General features: G+C 35.9%; 4 protein-coding genes across 7 annotated transcripts in view; 2 read left to right on the top strand and 2 right to left on the bottom strand.

Moving 5' to 3' along the window:
- LOC129803675 (E3 ubiquitin-protein ligase Smurf1) overlaps positions 1-10,497 on the bottom strand; it is a 30,237-nt gene extending 19,740 nt beyond the window's left edge. For 2 of the 4 annotated variants that reach the window (XM_055850410.1, XM_055850411.1), the window contains exons 1-2: positions 10,231-10,486; positions 10,101-10,139 (exon numbers count right to left, since the gene is read on the bottom strand). In XM_055850410.1, coding sequence (XP_055706385.1) covers positions 10,101-10,139; positions 10,231-10,291 — 100 coding nt within the window. In that variant the 5' untranslated portion in view covers positions 10,292-10,486. Of the gene's footprint in view, positions 1-10,100; positions 10,140-10,230 lie in introns of all 4 variants that reach the window. The other 2 variants (XM_055850409.1, XM_055850412.1) reach the window with 2 other exon arrangements.
- A 3,033-nt stretch (positions 10,498-13,530) lies between these two features.
- Positions 13,531-14,079, top strand: LOC129803701 (ribonuclease H2 subunit C). The gene is made up of 2 exons (XM_055850454.1): positions 13,531-13,709; positions 13,777-14,079. Exons 1-2 carry the CDS (start codon positions 13,568-13,570, stop codon positions 14,022-14,024), a joined length of 390 nt encoding a protein of 129 aa, XP_055706429.1. The 5' UTR covers positions 13,531-13,567; the 3' UTR covers positions 14,025-14,079.
- Positions 14,021-15,527, bottom strand: LOC129803691 (rRNA 2'-O-methyltransferase fibrillarin). Its single transcript, XM_055850442.1, has 4 exons — positions 15,403-15,527; positions 15,222-15,302; positions 14,909-15,165; positions 14,021-14,668 (listed from the first exon to the last, which is right to left on the bottom strand). The coding sequence occupies exons 1-4, from the start codon at positions 15,413-15,415 to the stop codon at positions 14,087-14,089; spliced, it is 933 nt and encodes a 310-aa protein (XP_055706417.1). The 5' UTR covers positions 15,416-15,527; the 3' UTR covers positions 14,021-14,086.
- Positions 15,528-15,557: 30 nt separating this feature from the next.
- On the top strand, positions 15,558-16,417 carry LOC129803699 (methylosome subunit pICln). Its single transcript, XM_055850453.1, has 3 exons — positions 15,558-15,754; positions 15,816-16,222; positions 16,289-16,417. Exons 1-3 carry the CDS (start codon positions 15,636-15,638, stop codon positions 16,321-16,323), a joined length of 561 nt encoding a protein of 186 aa, XP_055706428.1. The 5' UTR covers positions 15,558-15,635; the 3' UTR covers positions 16,324-16,417.
- Positions 16,418-17,739: the final 1,322 nt, after the last annotated feature.

Raw genomic sequence — 17,739 nt, 5'->3', positions numbered from 1 at the left:
AATTCATATTATTCAAAAGCATGAACGTTCGAAGGGAGAGTACTTTCCCCTACCCTAGACGTTTTCAGAAATACCCTTTCAGAATGTATTTGTCTCTAAAAAAAGGTTCAGAAGGTTAACACTCTCTGTAACTTTCTCAAAAGCCCAAAGATTTTCTCTCATCGAGCATATTCCAATGCGTTTGTTGCAAAAAGTGGCATTGTATTATTTTGTGGGGTTTCTCTCAGACTACCTTTGCTTTTAAATCTACCAAAAACAAGTTAGGAAAATGTGTACAAGGACAAATTGTGGTTTATTTTGTGAAGAGATTGACATAATGTTTATCAACGGTGGCAAGACAGCTAATCAATATCCACGACTATTTTTTGCAAACAATGCACAAATGCTTTTAAAATTCTTTTTAATAAATTTTAAATGAAGATGTACTCAACTTATTCCCTCTAATTTCCCCATCAACATGCTGAATATTTAAAAGCCATTGTGTGAAAAAAAGTGAACGTCATTTTGTAAATGAAAATCTCTTTTACACAACCCTAAAATAACCTGAACCATATAGCTATGACGCTATACTCAATGGGATTTTTCAACCATGATACACCTGGCTCAGGTAGAAATCCCCCTGAAGACTTGCTGTGTCAGCCCATTGATAGATAAAAATGGTTAAAAATGCAAATCAACACAATTTTTTTTCAACAAGCTCTCGTTGGGAAAATTGGAAAAATCTCTGCACCCTTGCGATAAGGTAAAATTATTTCTGAAAATCATGTTCTCTGATCGGGTTCTAACTAAAGGGTTTATCGAAATTCCCTGAACTTGTCTTCCCAAACAATCAAATGGTCATATAAACGGATTTAACTTATCAAATTTAACGAAATAAGGTTTAAATTCAAGATATTGAACTCTTGGTTTCATTAAAAGTTTATTGGACCAACACCAGGGGCGCCACTGTCGCGTAGTCGATCATATCGCCTAACCTCAAATATCTCGACTTCTAAATAAACCAAATTGTCCACCAGAAATATTTGATTGAGGAAAGAAATGAAAAAAAGACACGGAAGACTGACACTTTCAGGTTCTTTCTTCTTCATGTGCTCTCTTCCACTTCTTTTTCCTACCACACCACCATACACCATCATCATCGTCAATTGTGATCATCCATGCGATGCACTTTCACACACCAAAACACACTCTCATTCACGTTCACATATTTGCCCAATTATTGCCCGCCCCAGAAGAGCCCCCTTCTAAAGTGATCATTACATAAAACCCTGTACGCATTGAGTGTATGCATAAGAAAAAAAATTGCAGGGAAATTTTTGGTGTCTTCATTGACAAAATAAAAAAAAACTAATAAAAACCGCCAGAGTCAAGTAAAGAATGAAATCAAAAGGAGAGAGACAGAGATAAAGAGTGTCCAACAGAGACTAGTTCTGTATTGAATAATTATGGTGTATATTTATTGCTCAACTATTTTGCTGCACAAGAAGTAAATAGTGCGATGGAACGAGGAGTGACCGGAAATGTCTCTTTTGCTCTCTATCTCAAGAAACATTCTAAACTAAAATATTGGTCTCAGCGACCCTTAAGGAGCTACTAGGACAAAAGGTATAATGCAACAAGTTAAAGATTCAGAGGATTGAGAGATAATAAAAAATTTACTTTTAAAAGAGCTTCATTCAAAAGAGCTTCATTCAGTGATTCTTTGCAAGAAATCGCTGCTACTCAAATTGCTGAAATCGGAATAGGGAGAATCTGAGGCAGATCATCCAGGGATGAAGTCTAATTTAATTTGTCAATTTCCTTTATTTTTAGATATATTTCGGAAGTAATCAAGGTTAACATTTCGTCCTTAAATTCATACATGCAGTACACTCTCAGTACACTCAGTTATTAGAACTATAAAATATAGTAAATATAGACCCAACTATATATTTAGTTTGGGTAACTAAATGAAATAGTTGACCACAGTTAGTTAAAGTATCCTTTTCATTTAGTTATCACAACTAAATCAAAATAGTAATGGGTACTATAACATATTAGTTCCAATTACTAACTAAATGGGGTTGATACCCATCTTATTGGCTGTAATAACTATATCATATTAGTTGTGGTTACTATATAGCATTCATTGTGATGCATATTTCTTATTAGTTGCTTAAAATTCGAAAGAGCTTCAACGCATTACTAAAATAAAAAACACTCTTTACTATTGGAAAAGTAGTCATAACTTTATGAAAATATAGGCCCATCTATTTACATTGGTTGTGAGAACTAAAAGGAATTAGTGACCAATATTAGTTGGGATAATGATTTCATTTAATTAACACAAGCAAATATAATTGTATGAAAGCATTACGAAATAATTGCCGCAACTTATCCACGTAAATATTGTCTTATATTCTCACTACTAATAAATTTATTATGAGTATAATGTTTTAAGAAAATAAGAACTATTTTAAATAGATTTGATAATAATCGCCCGAACAACTAATTTTCATTAGTAATCACGTCTAAACTTTTCTAAGAGTGTAGACTCTCTCAAATTCGGGCATTTGGGACCAAAATGTCACCCGAATTAGGGAGAAATTCGGGTGACAAATTTTTTGAAAAGCAACGATTTTTTATTCATCTGCATACACATATTGGGTTTACATACTCATATTTATGGTAAATTTCATGAAAACCTCTTAATAATGCAAAAACACATCAGAACCAAGACAAACCATGGCACATTTGAGCTTATTTGCTACATTTGATAATCATAATCAAACTTGAAAAATGTCAACAAACTTTTCAAATGAAACTGCCACCCGAATTAAAAAGTAGCCCGATCTTTAAAGAACCGAATTAGAGAGAGTCTATTGTATCTGACCTAAAAAAATCGCCATCTTGAATTTTATAAAGTCGAAGTTAAACCACTTTGAAGTCCTTATTTTTCAACCGATTTGGTTAAATTTGGATTTTGTGGAAAGGTCTTGAAAATCCTAACATCTGCATAAAATCTGCATCGGTATCAAACGGTAATGAATCGGTAAAATATCTGTAAATGACTTATCTTTCTCGTATTGTGCTTCCACTCAGACCACAATTTATTTATTATCGATATTCTTTTAAGAACTCGAGGATTTAAGAATGAGGAAGGGGACTCTGCATCCTACTACTTAGGTTCTCTATATAACGCTCTCTACCTCATCACTTTTAACAAGCATGTGACAAGTTAATTTTTTTATATGGAGCTATTTGAAGCCAATTTCCTAAATTGATCTCGGACTCAGCTCACAGTGCTCCGAGGATAAAATGTATTTAAACAAAAATTTAGTATATTTATCCCTCCATACGGAAAGGTATCTTATAATACGGAAAAACTTCTCACTTTTTAGATATTTAGCGCAATGGTCGCGAGTGCAAAAAAAATCTCATATAAATTTAAATCCAAATATGAGAAAGTGGCTTCAAATCTGAGGCAACTTGCCAGGGGCGTGACTTTTAACTTCTATGCACTAGAAATGTTATCGAGAGAATGGTCAGGCTCTCTCACAGACAGTATGTCGTTTTCGGACAAGACAAACTTAATTTTAGGCCTCGATACGATTAAATAATAATAACCAATTTGCGATTTTGAAATGCTTTTATGATTTATGAATCAATTTAGCTGCTAGTAAACCAGTAAGCATTAAAAAACCATGCGAAAACAATCCACTCTCGTGAATTCGAGAATTTTACAAAGCTGGGACGCTTTGACACCCGTTTTAAGTGTATATCTTTTCGTTTGCATTATGATTTTGAAGATTTTTTTCAAAACATTGTACGAGAAGCAAACTCTATTTTTTTTTAGAAGAATAATACATAATTTTTTTCACAAATAATTACGTAAAGAAAAATTTCATTTGTTGGCTAATTCTGCCCCAGTCTCCCTTGATTTAAATGACTTCTAATAAACTTGTCGTTCATTTGCAAACTTTTTTACACTATTATAAACAATTCAGAATAATGGCGTTCGCACAGTAACTTTTGTTTATTAACTCTTTCCGGACCGCAGCATATGCTGCAAGACAATTTCACAATTTTTTAATCAAAAATATCTAAGCTCAGGAATTAATTGAGGTCTTACAAAAAATATCTTACATTTGGACATTCTTATAGTTTGTAATCATCCACAAGAATAGGATTTTTATCATTTCTGAATAATTAAAAAACATTGTTTTTCACAGAACATTCATATGCTGCTTTGGGTACTCAGAGTCCCAAAAGAGACGAAAGAGTTAACATGTTTTCAAAATTTTCTATGAAAAAGAGCGAGATAACTTCATCTCGGTTTCATTCACTCTAATTGAAATGTGAAAAAAATGTTTACAAAACAAAAGTTTTTGTGCGTTGGGCGTAATGTCCAGTGTATAATGCCCAACGCACAATAACATTTGTTTTTCTAAACATGTTTTTGACATTTCAATGAGAGTGAGTGACATCTAGGTCTAGTCATCTCGCTCACTCTCATGGGAAATTTAGAAAACATGTTTACAAACAAAAGTTATTGTGCGCTGGGCATAATAACTTTGGTTTGTAAACATCAAAATTTTCTATGAGAGACAGCGAGATGACTAGATCTACTTCATTCACTTTCATATGAAATTTTGAAAACATGTTTACAAACATGTGCGTTGGACTTAACACTGGCAAAAAAATGTGTCTCACTTAAAATAACATAAAGCTGCGATTTATGACAAATCCCAACTTAAATCAATAGAAAAAAACGCGAGATTTTCCACCCCAAAGTAAACAATAAACTCAATCAATTTCTCTTCAACATCCCCAAACACCCAAACGGATAGGGTAAATCCCATAAATTTTCCATCCATATTGAAATATAATTGGTTTAAAGAGAGCTTGCTGAAGGGGATTAATTGGAAGGTCTTTTGAAAGTAAACAACTGAATTATTGGCCTTTTGTCTATAAAAGATTATTTGCCATCACAAAATCCATTTCCTGTGATTTCCCCAAAGCCAACAGGCCCACCCTATACTTTCTCTATTCAACCCCCAAGCCCCATTGTAAGTTCCCAATTTGGAGTGGCATGTCAATTTCAATCGATTTTTATGAGTGAATATTTTTATTGCTCGAACTCAAAGGGGAGAGCTATATAAATAATCTATCGATATTAAAAAAATAAAAAGTGAAAGAATATATTGCTTCTTCCTATGAGTCCCAGTTGTAAAATAATTAGAATTCTCACGTTTCGAGAGGAATGCCTGTTACCGAGCTAGAGAAGATCTCAGTGGCGCAATAGGCAAGACCGTTGGCTTTTTGGCGGTGAGACCTCTGACTCAACTCTCAAAGTTGTGAGTTCGAGTCCCGCCCGGTGCAAGCAACCGAATGTCAGAAAAAGACATTTTCACTGTGATAAAACGTAATAAAATGCACCACCCTCTGCCCAAAAAAACCTTCACGAGCACGGAAGAAGCATTCACTTACGGGGAAGGCGTTCCAGGGCGATCTACGATCAGCAGATTCTTCCAACACAAGGCAAATTGTAAAGATTACATTGTAATACCAAATAAAGTGTCTCGATACGATTAATAATAACAACCGAGCTAGAGATTAAACGGTAAGAGATACGATCTTAGGTCTTTGGAGATTTTTGAGTACTTTTGCTGCTTTTTCTGATCGATTCAACAAAATTTCTTTCAAAGATTTTCTTTCAGATAACTGTGCTCGCTGAGGTTTGTGGTACTATAGGGTGGAATAACCGGCTATCGCCATGTTTAGGAAAAAATTAAATTCATTTAATCATAACTTTTGAATCCTTGTTACAAGATAATTCAAATTTGACACAAAGTTACTTAGATGTATTGGCTCTAAATACGTGAAAACAATAATCCTAGAACATAACGCTGGACTACTTAAAAAACTGATTTTTATTAATAATGCAAAAATAACCATTTCGTCGCCATTTTTACCACTTTTCGCCAGTTTTGTAAAATTTGTAACCACTTCTCGCCACCCACTTGAAAAGAACCACACTCGGTTATTTTAGGCAATGCTATGAAAAGAATACATTCACCATTTCTCTTTCCTTGTGATCACTTTATTATTACTCTCTTTAAATGATTTTTCTTCACTTTTATTTGAGAAATCAAATTATGGGGCTTTTGCAGAAAGTAAACAATGCAGATTTGATAACTGGGAATGTACGAAGTGAAGTTAGCGTCGCCTATTGAAAAGATATGGCGACAGGTGGTAAAATCAATTCCAGAATATTACCACTTCTCGCCATGCCTCATTTTTATACAAAAATAATATAAAATGAAATATTAATTGACTAAATACAAATTTTATGTATTCCACAAGTGCAATTAAATATTCAATAGACAAATTATTTACCCAAATAGGTATTTTTGGCCTGATGAAAATTTGACGACACTTAGTACATTTGGTAAGAGATGTTGTGTTCGATGCACTTGCTTAAAATATTGCTCTAAAAAGTGGTCAAAATCGTGAATCCAAAACGAATAAATATTATTTATCGATTCTATGCGTAGAAGCAGAAACAATACAAAAAAATTGCGACTCATTTATTTCATAAATTGCGAAAAATAGCGATTTCAATGTAAGTGGCGAGAAGTGGGGCACTGGCGAGAACTGGTGATTCCACCCTATTATTATTATTATTAAGCTCTATTTGACTGAATATTTTTTTGAAAGATAATTATTTAAACCAACCTACAGGGTTTATTTCTTGACCGATTTCTTTAATATTGGATTTATTTGAAAGGTCTTGAAATATTGAACAAATTTAAAGCGTTTCTAATTTTTACCCAAAAATTCTATTTGTATTCTAATCGATATTAGGATGGTTAGGGTGGAGTACGTACTCTTATACTTATCAGAATAAAATGAAATTATGGTGTGGAGATGTTTTGAAACATTTTCTTACTATCGGAAAATTTCCAGAATTTTCAGTACTTTTCGACAGTTTCTTGTTTATTAACTCATGTAGCATGAAGAAAAAATATATTGATTCAGAATTTAATCAAGCTCGTTTTTAAAAAATATCCTAGATTTCAATATCCTTAGAGATTGTAATCATTCACAAAAATTGTTTTTTTTTTTTTTCAGAATATCTACATTTTTCTTTGGGTATTCAGAGTCCCAAAAGATGCACAAGAGTTGAGTGTAATTCTGTTTAAATACGAAATGTAATACCGAAAAAATTAGCCAACAAATTAAATTTTTCTTTGCCTATAATTTGTGAAGAATGTGTTTGAATTTCAATGAAAGGAATTCATTATTTTAACTAAATAGTAGTTTATAATACTCAATATTCTTTTTAAAAAAAACTATGAACACCCTACTACTAATTCTATTCCTAATTAATTTTTCCCCGGTCTCCCCTTGGCATTTCGTATAGTTATACCGACTAAGGTCCCAATTAGACTCAGGCTGATCTTCAAAAAAAAAAATAATCCTGGAAAATATGTCAATAAAGGAAATTTATGCAAAGACCTCTTGGGACCTCTAATTGATCATCCTAAAGATCCTAAGGGCCTTGACAGACCAGAGGATTAGCCGAGAGACGGCTTAGCGTAATTATATTCGAAATAATGGTTAGATTTTATTTCCATCATTTTCCACTAAGTCGTCTCTCGGCTTAAGTCGTAAGTGTGTCTCGGGCATAAGCCCTCAATGTGTCACAGATTGGGATAAATTTATTTATTTATTTTATTTAAATCAATAATGCTTTTGAGCTTGCGCTCTTGGATCTTTACTACAAATTTTACCAGTCTAAATATCCTGGAGGACTAACCTGAATCTATTTGGGTCCTAATCAAGGACATAGCCAGGATCTTAGTAAGAAGGGCAGCCAAATTGAAGGATTATTCTTAAAAGCAACCATTTTTCGAACGCAAAAAAACATGTGTTTTCTCAAAGATTTTCATAAAGAAAATATTTTTCATTAATCTCAGCTTTTATGAAATCAATAAAATCTTTTTTAGGACCTTTAGGAAAAATAAATTCACCTAAGAACTATTTATCAAGGAAATTCTGTTTTTTTTTTTAAATTTAATGTTTGTACCGATTTCGGCGACTATTACAAAAAGACTTTTCCTTGAAGAAAATGAAGGAAAATTGATCAAAAATGTAATGGGAAATGCTCTTTACGAATTCTAAAAATATTTTAAAAGTTTCTTTTAAGAAATTCAACGCTAATCCTATTAAAATTATTTTGGGGGCTGATGAGGAAAGCTCTACTTAGATTTCCTAAAAGCTCTTCCAAAACGACATTGAAGCTTTCAGTGAGAAAAGTTAATCAAAAATTTATTCCAAGTTCTCTTAGAAGCATATTCTAAAAAAGATTTAAAAAAAATAAATTTTGTAAAGTTACTAATTGATTTTTAATCCACATTAAATGATTTTATGCTTTATGGAAGAGTTGTGATGTCTTATGGCCTCTACAGACTAGAGATCATTATGTCCATATTGAAGCAAATTGCCTGTGATTCTGTAGGAAAAAGTGTCAAAAGTGTATAGAGGCTATTATACAGACTTGAGGCTTAAACCGAGAGACTGCTTAGTGGGAAACTGACGAGAATGTGATCTAATAATTATTTTGATTATAATAACGTTAAGCCGTTTCTCAGCTTAAACCGTAATGCCCTATTTTTTTAGCTGACTTTTGGAGTCGCTTTGCATTTGGTGCTCGCTGAGCAGACACACTTACGACTTAAGCCGAGAGCCGGGTTAACCCTTGAACGATGAGTAAAACACCGGTGTCCCAAAATCAAAAACATTTTTTTTTTACTATAGAAAGTTATTTTGTGCTCTAAATAGTCCGAAAACTTAGCTTTTACTTTTGGGACACCAATGTCCCATCCTTAAAGAATTAACATAATTATAATCAAAATAATGATTTGACTAAAATCATGTAAATGTAAATAATGTAAATCATTTGAAATGTAACCTGACCATTAATTTGGCTAGAATTACATTAAGCTGTCTCTCGGCTTAAATCCTAAGTGAGTCTAGGTTATAAAGCGGTCTTAAGACTAAAGGTTTAACTCAGTTCCCAAAGATTTCAAAACCCTAAATACCAAACAATTTTATTACATTTTTAGAATCCAATTGATCACTTGCCCTTAATAATCCAATCCTAAGTTTAATTTTTCCAATTAATCTTGATTGTTAAGTAATTAGAGAAGTTAAGCCATATGGCTAAGCTTTAAATCTCAAGTCTGTACAACAGTTAACATCCAACAAGATACATTTTTCAAAACAGTAAAATCGCTTTGGGTGAAAATGTCCTTAAATGACTAAAATTTTATTGAATTTTATTTTATTTTCTTAATTTTTTGGATATCTTAAAGGGGGCAACGGACCCTCCCTGTTCCTTTACTCCGCCCTTGGTTCTAATAATTGTTTTTAATTTTTGGCCTATTTTACGATTTATTAGTAGTTTCCAATAAGAATTTAATCGGTATGCACTCAAAAAATGCGAGGGATATTTCACGGAGTACTCGAAGCCGTGATTTCGAGCACTCTGCGAATTATACTTTGCCATTGTTTTTGTTTGTGCTCTGAATTGGTTCTTCAGCTGTTTTGGGGCATTTTGTCATGAAATTGTGATTTGAAATTTGGAGGATTAAGAGGAGGCTTTTGTAGATAAAAATCAGAAGGGACAGATAATATGAATAGGTATCGCAAAGAGGCTTTAAAAAACCCATTTTATGCAAATTTGACCTGAGACACCTGTCATACAGGTACAAGACCTTCTGAAGAGCACCCCAATAAACCCTCCCGGACACTTCCGGTGGGAACTCCCAGAGGAATGCCTCTATTTTTATAAAAGCCTCTCGCCCTAAACTTTGTTAATCGCCATGGAGCAATTTTGGGCAGTGTAAGGAGTGGCCAAGATTGGCCTGCAATTTCCTCCGAAAAATTGCATTCCGTCTTGTGAGAATTTCGTGCGGAAATTGACAAAAAAAAGAAAAAAAAGGCCAGACAAGTTTGTATGTGTTGGCGTTTGTTTATGTATTTGTGAAGAATGCGAGCCCCAAAGGGAAGGCACCAAAAGAATTGTAAAAAAAAAGACGTCAAAAAATACTCACGGAGAAATTCCTTTCGTGCGAGATTTCGGGCACACAGAACTGGAACGAGAGAAGGCATTTTAGTGCCCTGGAAACGCCCCAAAAAGGACCACAGGGGAACCGGATAGGCGCCCCAGCAAGAGATACTCACTTGTTAGTCGAATTATTTGTGCGCCATTTCGACTCCTTCGAGAATACTCAATTTTATTCATTTTGTCGCACTTTTCACCACACTCCCCACTAAATTGCACATTTGTGTGCCACACACAGTGTCCACGGGCACCCAGAAAGCCACCCTTCAGTGTCTTTGGGGTGATTTTTCAGAAAAATTGGGTGGAATTTGTTGCACGGGAAAAAATTCGTGATTCCATTTTACATCTTTTTTTTTTTACTTCTAATGCCGGAAATAGGGGAGCTGTCAGCGTTGATAGGTCGCGATTTTCGAACTAATTTCCGTCAACAGCCACCACTTCCGAATGGCGCTTCGCGTTTCGCGGTTGGAAACTCGCGGATGTAAGAAGAGACAGCTATTGCATTCTTATAAGAACTCTATATAATGACCATTTTCAGGACATCGCATTAAATTTTTTTTCAAACAATTTTAAAGGAGAAACAAAAATTCGAACCTGTGCTGTTCAGAATATTTTAGCCGAGATTAGTGCTTCTCTTATTGGGTTATATAGGAAGACTGCATCTGCATGAAAATAACAGGTAGACATAGAATATTAGCACCCTTGTACACCTGAAAAAAATCCCGTCAATTCACTCCAGTGACACTGAAAAATTGCATATCCGCAGGAGATATTTTTTGAATAAGTTACGGAAACGTTGTGATGTATGCAAAAGCTTTTCGGCGCCATTTATCAGCCTATATACAGAGCCAATATGGTTCAAAAGAGCATATTTCAAATTTCTCGCGTGAAAAAAATTGCATACATTTAGGGGAAATTAAAAAAAATGATTTTATAAATTAACTTCCGATAGTAGACAAATCACATCAAATTCTTACAATCCATATTCTCTTAAACCGGAATCCTGGGTAGCCGAAGTCGGAGATTTAAGAAAAAGAAGCACTATGGCTATTTGACCAAAGTATATCAATTCGCATTAATTTTATAATCAGAAAACTACTCGAATGTATCTATCTGGTGAACTCGGTAATATTAAGACGGCGGCAGACGCAACCAAGTTACCGATTCGAAACAAAATATTTATCTATCTTTACCTATCAGTGAACGGTAATTAGTGAAATCATTATCATAATACCCCTAAATGCATGGATATTTTCGAGACGATTAATTTAAAATGTGTTAAATTTATGGAGCCAATTCTGTGCAAACTTTATTGTGCAACCCATTGAGTCAAATCATACATTACACATTACAGTAATATAATAAACTTTTTACAAGCCATTGTTTGACAAAGAGAGCTGTAAAATGCCCGTGGCCAGTGGCTACGGTAACGGTAACTAAATTATTAAGAACTATACAAAATATTAGATTTTTTTTTTTTAAATATTGGAATAAACGCGCGGTCAGGGAATTTTGTAGTTTTATCGAAAGCGCACTGCGGGAAACTTCTTTCAAAATAAAATTAATGAAAATTGCCCCCAAAACCAAATGTTCCTTTATTATTACTTATTATAGCATTAGCATTATACATCACACGCAAATTGAGGGATTTTGAACAATATACCTATTTTGCGCAATTATTGTCCGAATTGCTGTCGCAATTGTTTTTAATTATTTTAATCCTTCGTTTTGAGAAAATAGCCCGATTGAAGTATGAATTTCGTTGTTTTTTTCTAATTTCCAGGGAAGTCATGCAAAATTTTTACTCATTTGACATCCCCCGTCGAATTTGTTAAAATTTGTCTAACGAAAATGTACCTACGATCGTCAATGACTGTACCTCGGTTCGAAAGATTGTCTGATGTATCGGAACCCCAAAATAAAATTATGTTTAATAATTATTTGCTGCATTTTAGCAATGATCTCTAGCTAAATGCGTTATCTTGGTTCATATTTAGTTTTTAAAACCAATCTTCTCGTTGAAAATTGTTATTGTTTATCTCATTTATTGAATCACTGTATCAAAGTCTTAGTCAGATATATCCGCCATTCATCACTTTCTATTTCACAAGAGAATTTTTTGACAGATTATCTGTGTCAATTAAAAAAAATAATACTCAGTGATTCTAATTTCAATATCGATGCACTTTTTTAAATTTTCTCGACAAAAAATAGTGAAAAAGGTGAAAAACAATAATTTTTTTCAAACAAGTACATTCTGTTTCACTTGTTCCTCAGATCGGCACACTTGTTTTCGTGGAAAATTGCGCTCAGCGCGCTCAGCTATCATCTTCATAGCGTTCATAGCCATTATTGGATGGTTTTATTGTAAAGAAACACTTTACCAGTGAGTTATGAAATTTAACAATTTTTGAAGTTTCTTCGTGTGAATATACAGTCTAGACTGTAAGGGTCAGAAAAAAGCTTCAATGAAGCCTTGTAAAGTGATTTGGTTACCAAGAAAGTAGATGAATCCTCAGCAAAAACGTCTGCCGATCCGCGGCTCACCCCCTTACGATCCGTGGAACACCTGATTAAGTCCCTTACAATCCGCAGAACACACTGCTTCCTTGCATTTAAAGCTATATTATTAATTTCCATAAATAGCAAAACTATAAAACACGGAAAATAGGTTAATGGATCTCTAATATACCTATTGGGATATAAAAAAGTACCAAATAGTGTTTTGGGGCTCATATTTTCAGCTAAATATGGAGATTATCTCTTAACCTAGTTCCCGGTGAGTGGCCTTCAAGGTTGAAGCCAATTTCTTACTTTCACATACAAATGCGTATGGGAATTTTTCTGCACTCGTGATCGTTATGCTAAATATTTAAAAAGTGAGAAGTTTTTCCGTATTATAAGATACCTTTCCGTATGGAGGGATAAATATACTAAATTTTTGTTTAAAGAAATTTTTTCCTTGGAGCACTGTGAGCTGAGTCCGAGATCAATTTAGGAATTGGCTTCAAATAGCTCCATATAAAAAGGCCAACTTTCCAGGCGCTTGCTCTTAACATTCCGATCCGTGGTACACTTCCCTTATATCTTTTTTCCTGATTTGAATTCTGGTTACCAATTGGTTTTCATCGATAATTAGTCTATCAAAATCGATAGAGTTTGTAATGAATTAATGTAAATAATTTAACTTCAGTGACCATTAATACGCGTGTTCGGTGGCGACTCCCCGCGCTCCCAAATTAAATTTTAAAAATTAATTTACAAAAATCATATGTTAATCTGCAAGGAACTAGTTTTAAAATCTGTACATTCAATCCCCAGTATTTCTAGTACATTGATTGAATTGTTTAAAATAGAAGGAAGTTTTCACTAATTTAACTTTGCCTTGGATTTCAAAAGAATCACAAAGCTTATGTGAGAATTAGCATTTACTAGTATTTGTGTTTTCCGCCCAAAATGCCTACTAAGATTTCAACTGAGGGTCTGCAGAGTGCACCCACGGCCAAGATACACTTCATGCCAGCCGAGACCGACTCCAGCGGAGCAGCAAATGTCGAGAAATACTTCGAGAACTTCGTGAAAACTGACCAAAATGGAGGTTAGGGAAGCAGCCGCGAAGCGCCCTTCCAAAGAATCCCTCTTAATCCATTGTTCTTGGTTTTCAGTATTCACCAACTCTTTAAGAGGCTACCCACTCGTGGGCAATGATTTCAGCGTTCCTGAGAGTCACCAGGGAGTGATATTAACATCTGCAAAAGGTGATTCCTCAACCATGAAAATCACCGGGAAGTTTGACAAGTTTTCCTATTGGAACTACGACACAATTCCCTCAAAGAATGATGCCCTACGCCAAGCCATGGATTGGATAGACATCTCAAGGGCTCTCCATGGGAAAGAAGAAGACTGTGCTTGATTAGTCAGGGTGTAATATATTTTTTTTGAACAAAAAGAAAAATATTCTCTTTCACTTAAAATCTACGCCTTTGGCGGAGGCCGGAACACTCCAACAACCACCGCATGATCCCTCTCATATGGCTCCAGAGTGATCTGTTCTTGCGGCTTCAGCTTATCCGCTTGCAGTTTCTTCACTTCCGCCGCAAATACAGCCTCCGGTTGGGCTGTGGAATCAATGCAGGACGCTTTGATGGAGATAACAAAGTGCCCGCCATTTTTGAGGAAGTGCTGGGCATTGAGGGCAACTATTCGGGCCTGATCTGGCTGAGCCACATCTGCAAATACCGTATCCACCATCCCAATGAGCATACGGTATTTGTGTGGATGGCGAGCATCCTCAATGATGGGAATTATGTTAGTTCTCTTCTTGGCCACATTTATCAGGTCCCTGCCACTCCTGTGCGAAAATTCTACAGCATACACCAACCCTTCGGGTCCCACTATATCCGAAACGTGCGAAACTGTCGTTCCCGAAGCAGCTCCCAAGTACAAAACCTTCGATCCGGGAGCCATGTGAATTTTGTCAACTCCACCAAGAATTGCTGCCGCCAGCTTAGACCTAAATGGATTCCACACTCTGTACTCAATCTTGTCGGTTTTCTCCTGAAAGCCCAGTTAAACTCTTTAGCTATGGGTTTTTGATTAAATCTATCCATGTCTTGGAGGAAAATTTGTCAGTTAGCGCATTTTTTCAGACCCTTCCATCCTCCATCAAAAGCACCTCGGGCGCCATATTGATGAAGCTATGGAGAGTCTGTCGGCCACATTTCTGCCGAATTCCATACCCCTGCGCTTCTCATCACACTGGCAAATCCTCAAGAATATCCCAAGGTACAAACTTACCTCAACAGATATCCTCTTCTCGCCGTAGACTTCGGATCCGGGAACTAGATTCCGCGTTACAAGAGCATCTTCCTTTCCACGAGCAATAAACACTCCTTCATGGCGATGGGGCTCAATAATCACTGTTTTTCCACCCTTGAAACCCCCTCGACCACCTCCACCTCGACCTCCACCGCCTCCTCGACCCCTGCCCCCGCCGCCACCTCTCCCACCGCCCGGTTTGAAGCCACCACGGCCTCCACCTCCGCGTCCACCGCCTAAAAACAACTCCTGTCACATATATTTCAACACAACACCCCCCTCGAAGACTCACCACCAAAACCTCCTCGACCACCGCCACCACCACGTCCACCGGCGCCCCTAAAGCCTCCTCTTCCGCCTCCGGGAGTGAAACCTGCAAAAGCGGCGTGTGTTATTTGAGGTTAGGTTTTGCGAAAACCCCATTTCAGGACAAACTACTACACAATTTACATAGCATCCAGCACAGAACTTACCTGGGCGTCCCATTGCACGATTCTATCTAGTTTTTTATGTTTCCCTGTGTGAAAATCACCGTGAAAATACCAAAAAACCACGCACTATGTTTGTTTGACAACACCACATGGGCGACTGAAGCGACTCTCCGTGGCAGATACCCGAACTCCGTGGAAGTGTCATGGCGGTTCAGTGAAAAACATAAACAAACCCTGTGAGACGTTTTTTATTGCAATTTTTATCTTGCGTGAAAATGTCCATTATTGGAGTGATAAATACATCCGTAGAGGATACTGTGTACTCAGAAGATAACGTAAAATTGCAGATTAATAAAGCAGATGTTGGAAATGGAACACTTTTCGTCACAAAGGAGTAAGAAGAGAGAAAAATCTGGGGAAGAGGGATTTCAGGTTTTATGGGAATGTCTTTCAAGGTATCTTGCATGGAAACCGGAAAATCGAGAGGAGGGTGTATCAATACCCTGGCTAAAGATCACCCTACATGCCATCTCTTCAGCTCCATCGCGGAGTATCTACATGATTTTGGATTTTGCACTGAAATGGCCAGGAGTCTTTGATGCCAATGGCCAGGCAAATGGGGGCAATGAGGCACCAGAAGTTGAAGAAGATGAGGGCAATGGGTCAGATGCTTCCCTGGGAAGTGATCTTGGTGGCAGTGAATTGCATCTACTGCCCCAAAATCCCAATGCAGTGGATCATATTTACGAAGCCATGAATCACTGCCAAAGACTGCATCCGGATCCCAATGACAGCATCTCTGATGATGAATTTATGGAAGCGGAAGAGGACATGGCCAATATTCAGAATCTCCATATTGATGGTAATCCCGGGTGAATTTTAGAGAGGAAAAAAATCAGGATACTTACTGGAGAAATTTTCCTTGCAGATGAGGAACGATTTGCTGATGCTGAAGAGAATTGAACGGCTCTCTCCAGGGATATTCCCACCCTTAAGCATTTTCACTAGAGTTTACAAACTATCATTAATATCCAAATAAAGACACTTTCCACATAATTCTGAGCCTTTTTCTTGCATTTTCATTCTTAATATTTTGTCGCAGGGAATATCCAAAGGCCGACTAGATGACAGGAACCCCAGGAAATGCTAGGTTTTCTTATTTTTCAAAAAGTCGAATTAAATCGTATTAAATATTTTAATTTATTTACAAAAGCCAAAACGACAGGCAGTCGCAGAAGTCCCTGGCCTCGGAGGGAAAACAAAAAATATTTTGAACTTTTTTATTTCTCAACAAAACAGTCTCCTTGGGCTCTTTTCAGCTTTTTCATGTTCAAATTTTCTCTCAATGATGTACGACACTTTTTGAAAGTCCTGCTGACATGTCAGCAAACTCACACACTTTCAATCCCAGGATCACTCAATATCATTTTCTGGATTTTCATCATATTTTCCGGTGAGGACGCCTCTGTAGCGCGATCAGTGCGTTGACCATCATTCAAGCTCTTTCGACCATGCTTACACTCTGCTAACCAAAATTTTACAGTGGAAATCGAAGGACCAGACGTCCCTAATGGCCTCTACACACTAGAGAAATTTATGTCCATATTGAAGCAAATTCCCTACGCCAGTGTAGGAAAAACTCTTCAATATGGACATAATTTTCTCTAGTGTGTAGAGGCCATAAAGCTGGCTATACATTAGACATAATTTATTGAAATATTTCTTTTCAATATCAAATATTGACAAGGATTGCTTCCACATTGCAAAGATTTATTGACATAAATGTTTCAATATTGAAGAAAATTGTCCAGTGTGAAGGCAAATATTGAAATCTTTGTTTCAATATGGAACATTTTATTCAATATTTTATTTCATTATTTTGAATGGCTACAAACTAGGCCAAATTATGTCAATAAAAAATTTCAAAGTCACGTTGAAATAAAATTTCAAAGAAATTCTAAATATCAAATTGATTTGATATTTCCTTCAAAATTTTTTAATGGTCAGGAATCTTCTTCCTTCAGAACATCACAGATGGCCACAACCACAAGCCTTCGTTCCCTCTGTAGGATTTCAATTTGTATCATAAAATTATACTTATATGAAGTGCTTTGGGCATGATGAACAAGAAAATCCCAGAAGATCTGGGATTTCTTGGAGAAAGCTCCAGAGATCCTCTGACCACAGAATGTATCTGAAGTGCTTTGGACATAATGAACCAGAAAATCCTAGAAGATCTGGGATTTCCTGGAGAAAGCTGAAGAAATCTTCTGATCAACTTGGGTATTTCAGGGTGTTCTTGACAAAATACGGAAGAAAATCCCAGAAGTCTGTGAATCCCTGACTGGACTGGTGTTTTTAATATTAAAGTTTTAATAT

The sequence above is a fragment of the Phlebotomus papatasi genome, chromosome 2 (assembly GCF_024763615.1).
Source record: "Phlebotomus papatasi isolate M1 chromosome 2, Ppap_2.1, whole genome shotgun sequence".
Taxonomy (NCBI): domain Eukaryota; kingdom Metazoa; phylum Arthropoda; class Insecta; order Diptera; family Psychodidae; genus Phlebotomus; species Phlebotomus papatasi.
The sequence above is the reverse complement of the archived record's forward strand: the minus strand, read 5'-3'. Positions and strand labels throughout refer to the sequence as shown.

What these genes read in the sequence shown, in the direction of transcription:
- LOC129803701 (XM_055850454.1), top strand. Translation starts at nt 13,568, where the DNA reads ATGCCTACTAAGATTTCAACTGAGGGTCTGCAGAGTGCACCCACGGCC. An exon ending in GAAAACTGACCAAAATGGAG is followed by an intron (nt 13,710 to 13,776) that starts GTTAGGGAAGCA and finishes CTTGGTTTTCAG; the next exon opens with TATTCACCAACTCTTTAAGA.
- LOC129803699 (XM_055850453.1), top strand. Translation starts at nt 15,636, where the DNA reads ATGTCCATTATTGGAGTGATAAATACATCCGTAGAGGATACTGTGTAC. An exon ending in ACACTTTTCGTCACAAAGGA is followed by an intron (nt 15,755 to 15,815) that starts GTAAGAAGAGAG and finishes ATGTCTTTCAAG; the next exon opens with GTATCTTGCATGGAAACCGG. An exon ending in TCAGAATCTCCATATTGATG is followed by an intron (nt 16,223 to 16,288) that starts GTAATCCCGGGT and finishes TTTTCCTTGCAG; the next exon opens with ATGAGGAACGATTTGCTGAT.
- LOC129803691 (XM_055850442.1), bottom strand. An exon ending in TGGTCGAGGAGGTTTTGGTG is followed by an intron (nt 15,166 to 15,221) that starts GTGAGTCTTCGA and finishes AGTTGTTTTTAG; the next exon opens with GCGGTGGACGCGGAGGTGGA. An exon ending in AGAAGAGGATATCTGTTGAG is followed by an intron (nt 14,669 to 14,908) that starts GTAAGTTTGTAC and finishes CTGGGCTTTCAG; the next exon opens with GAGAAAACCGACAAGATTGA.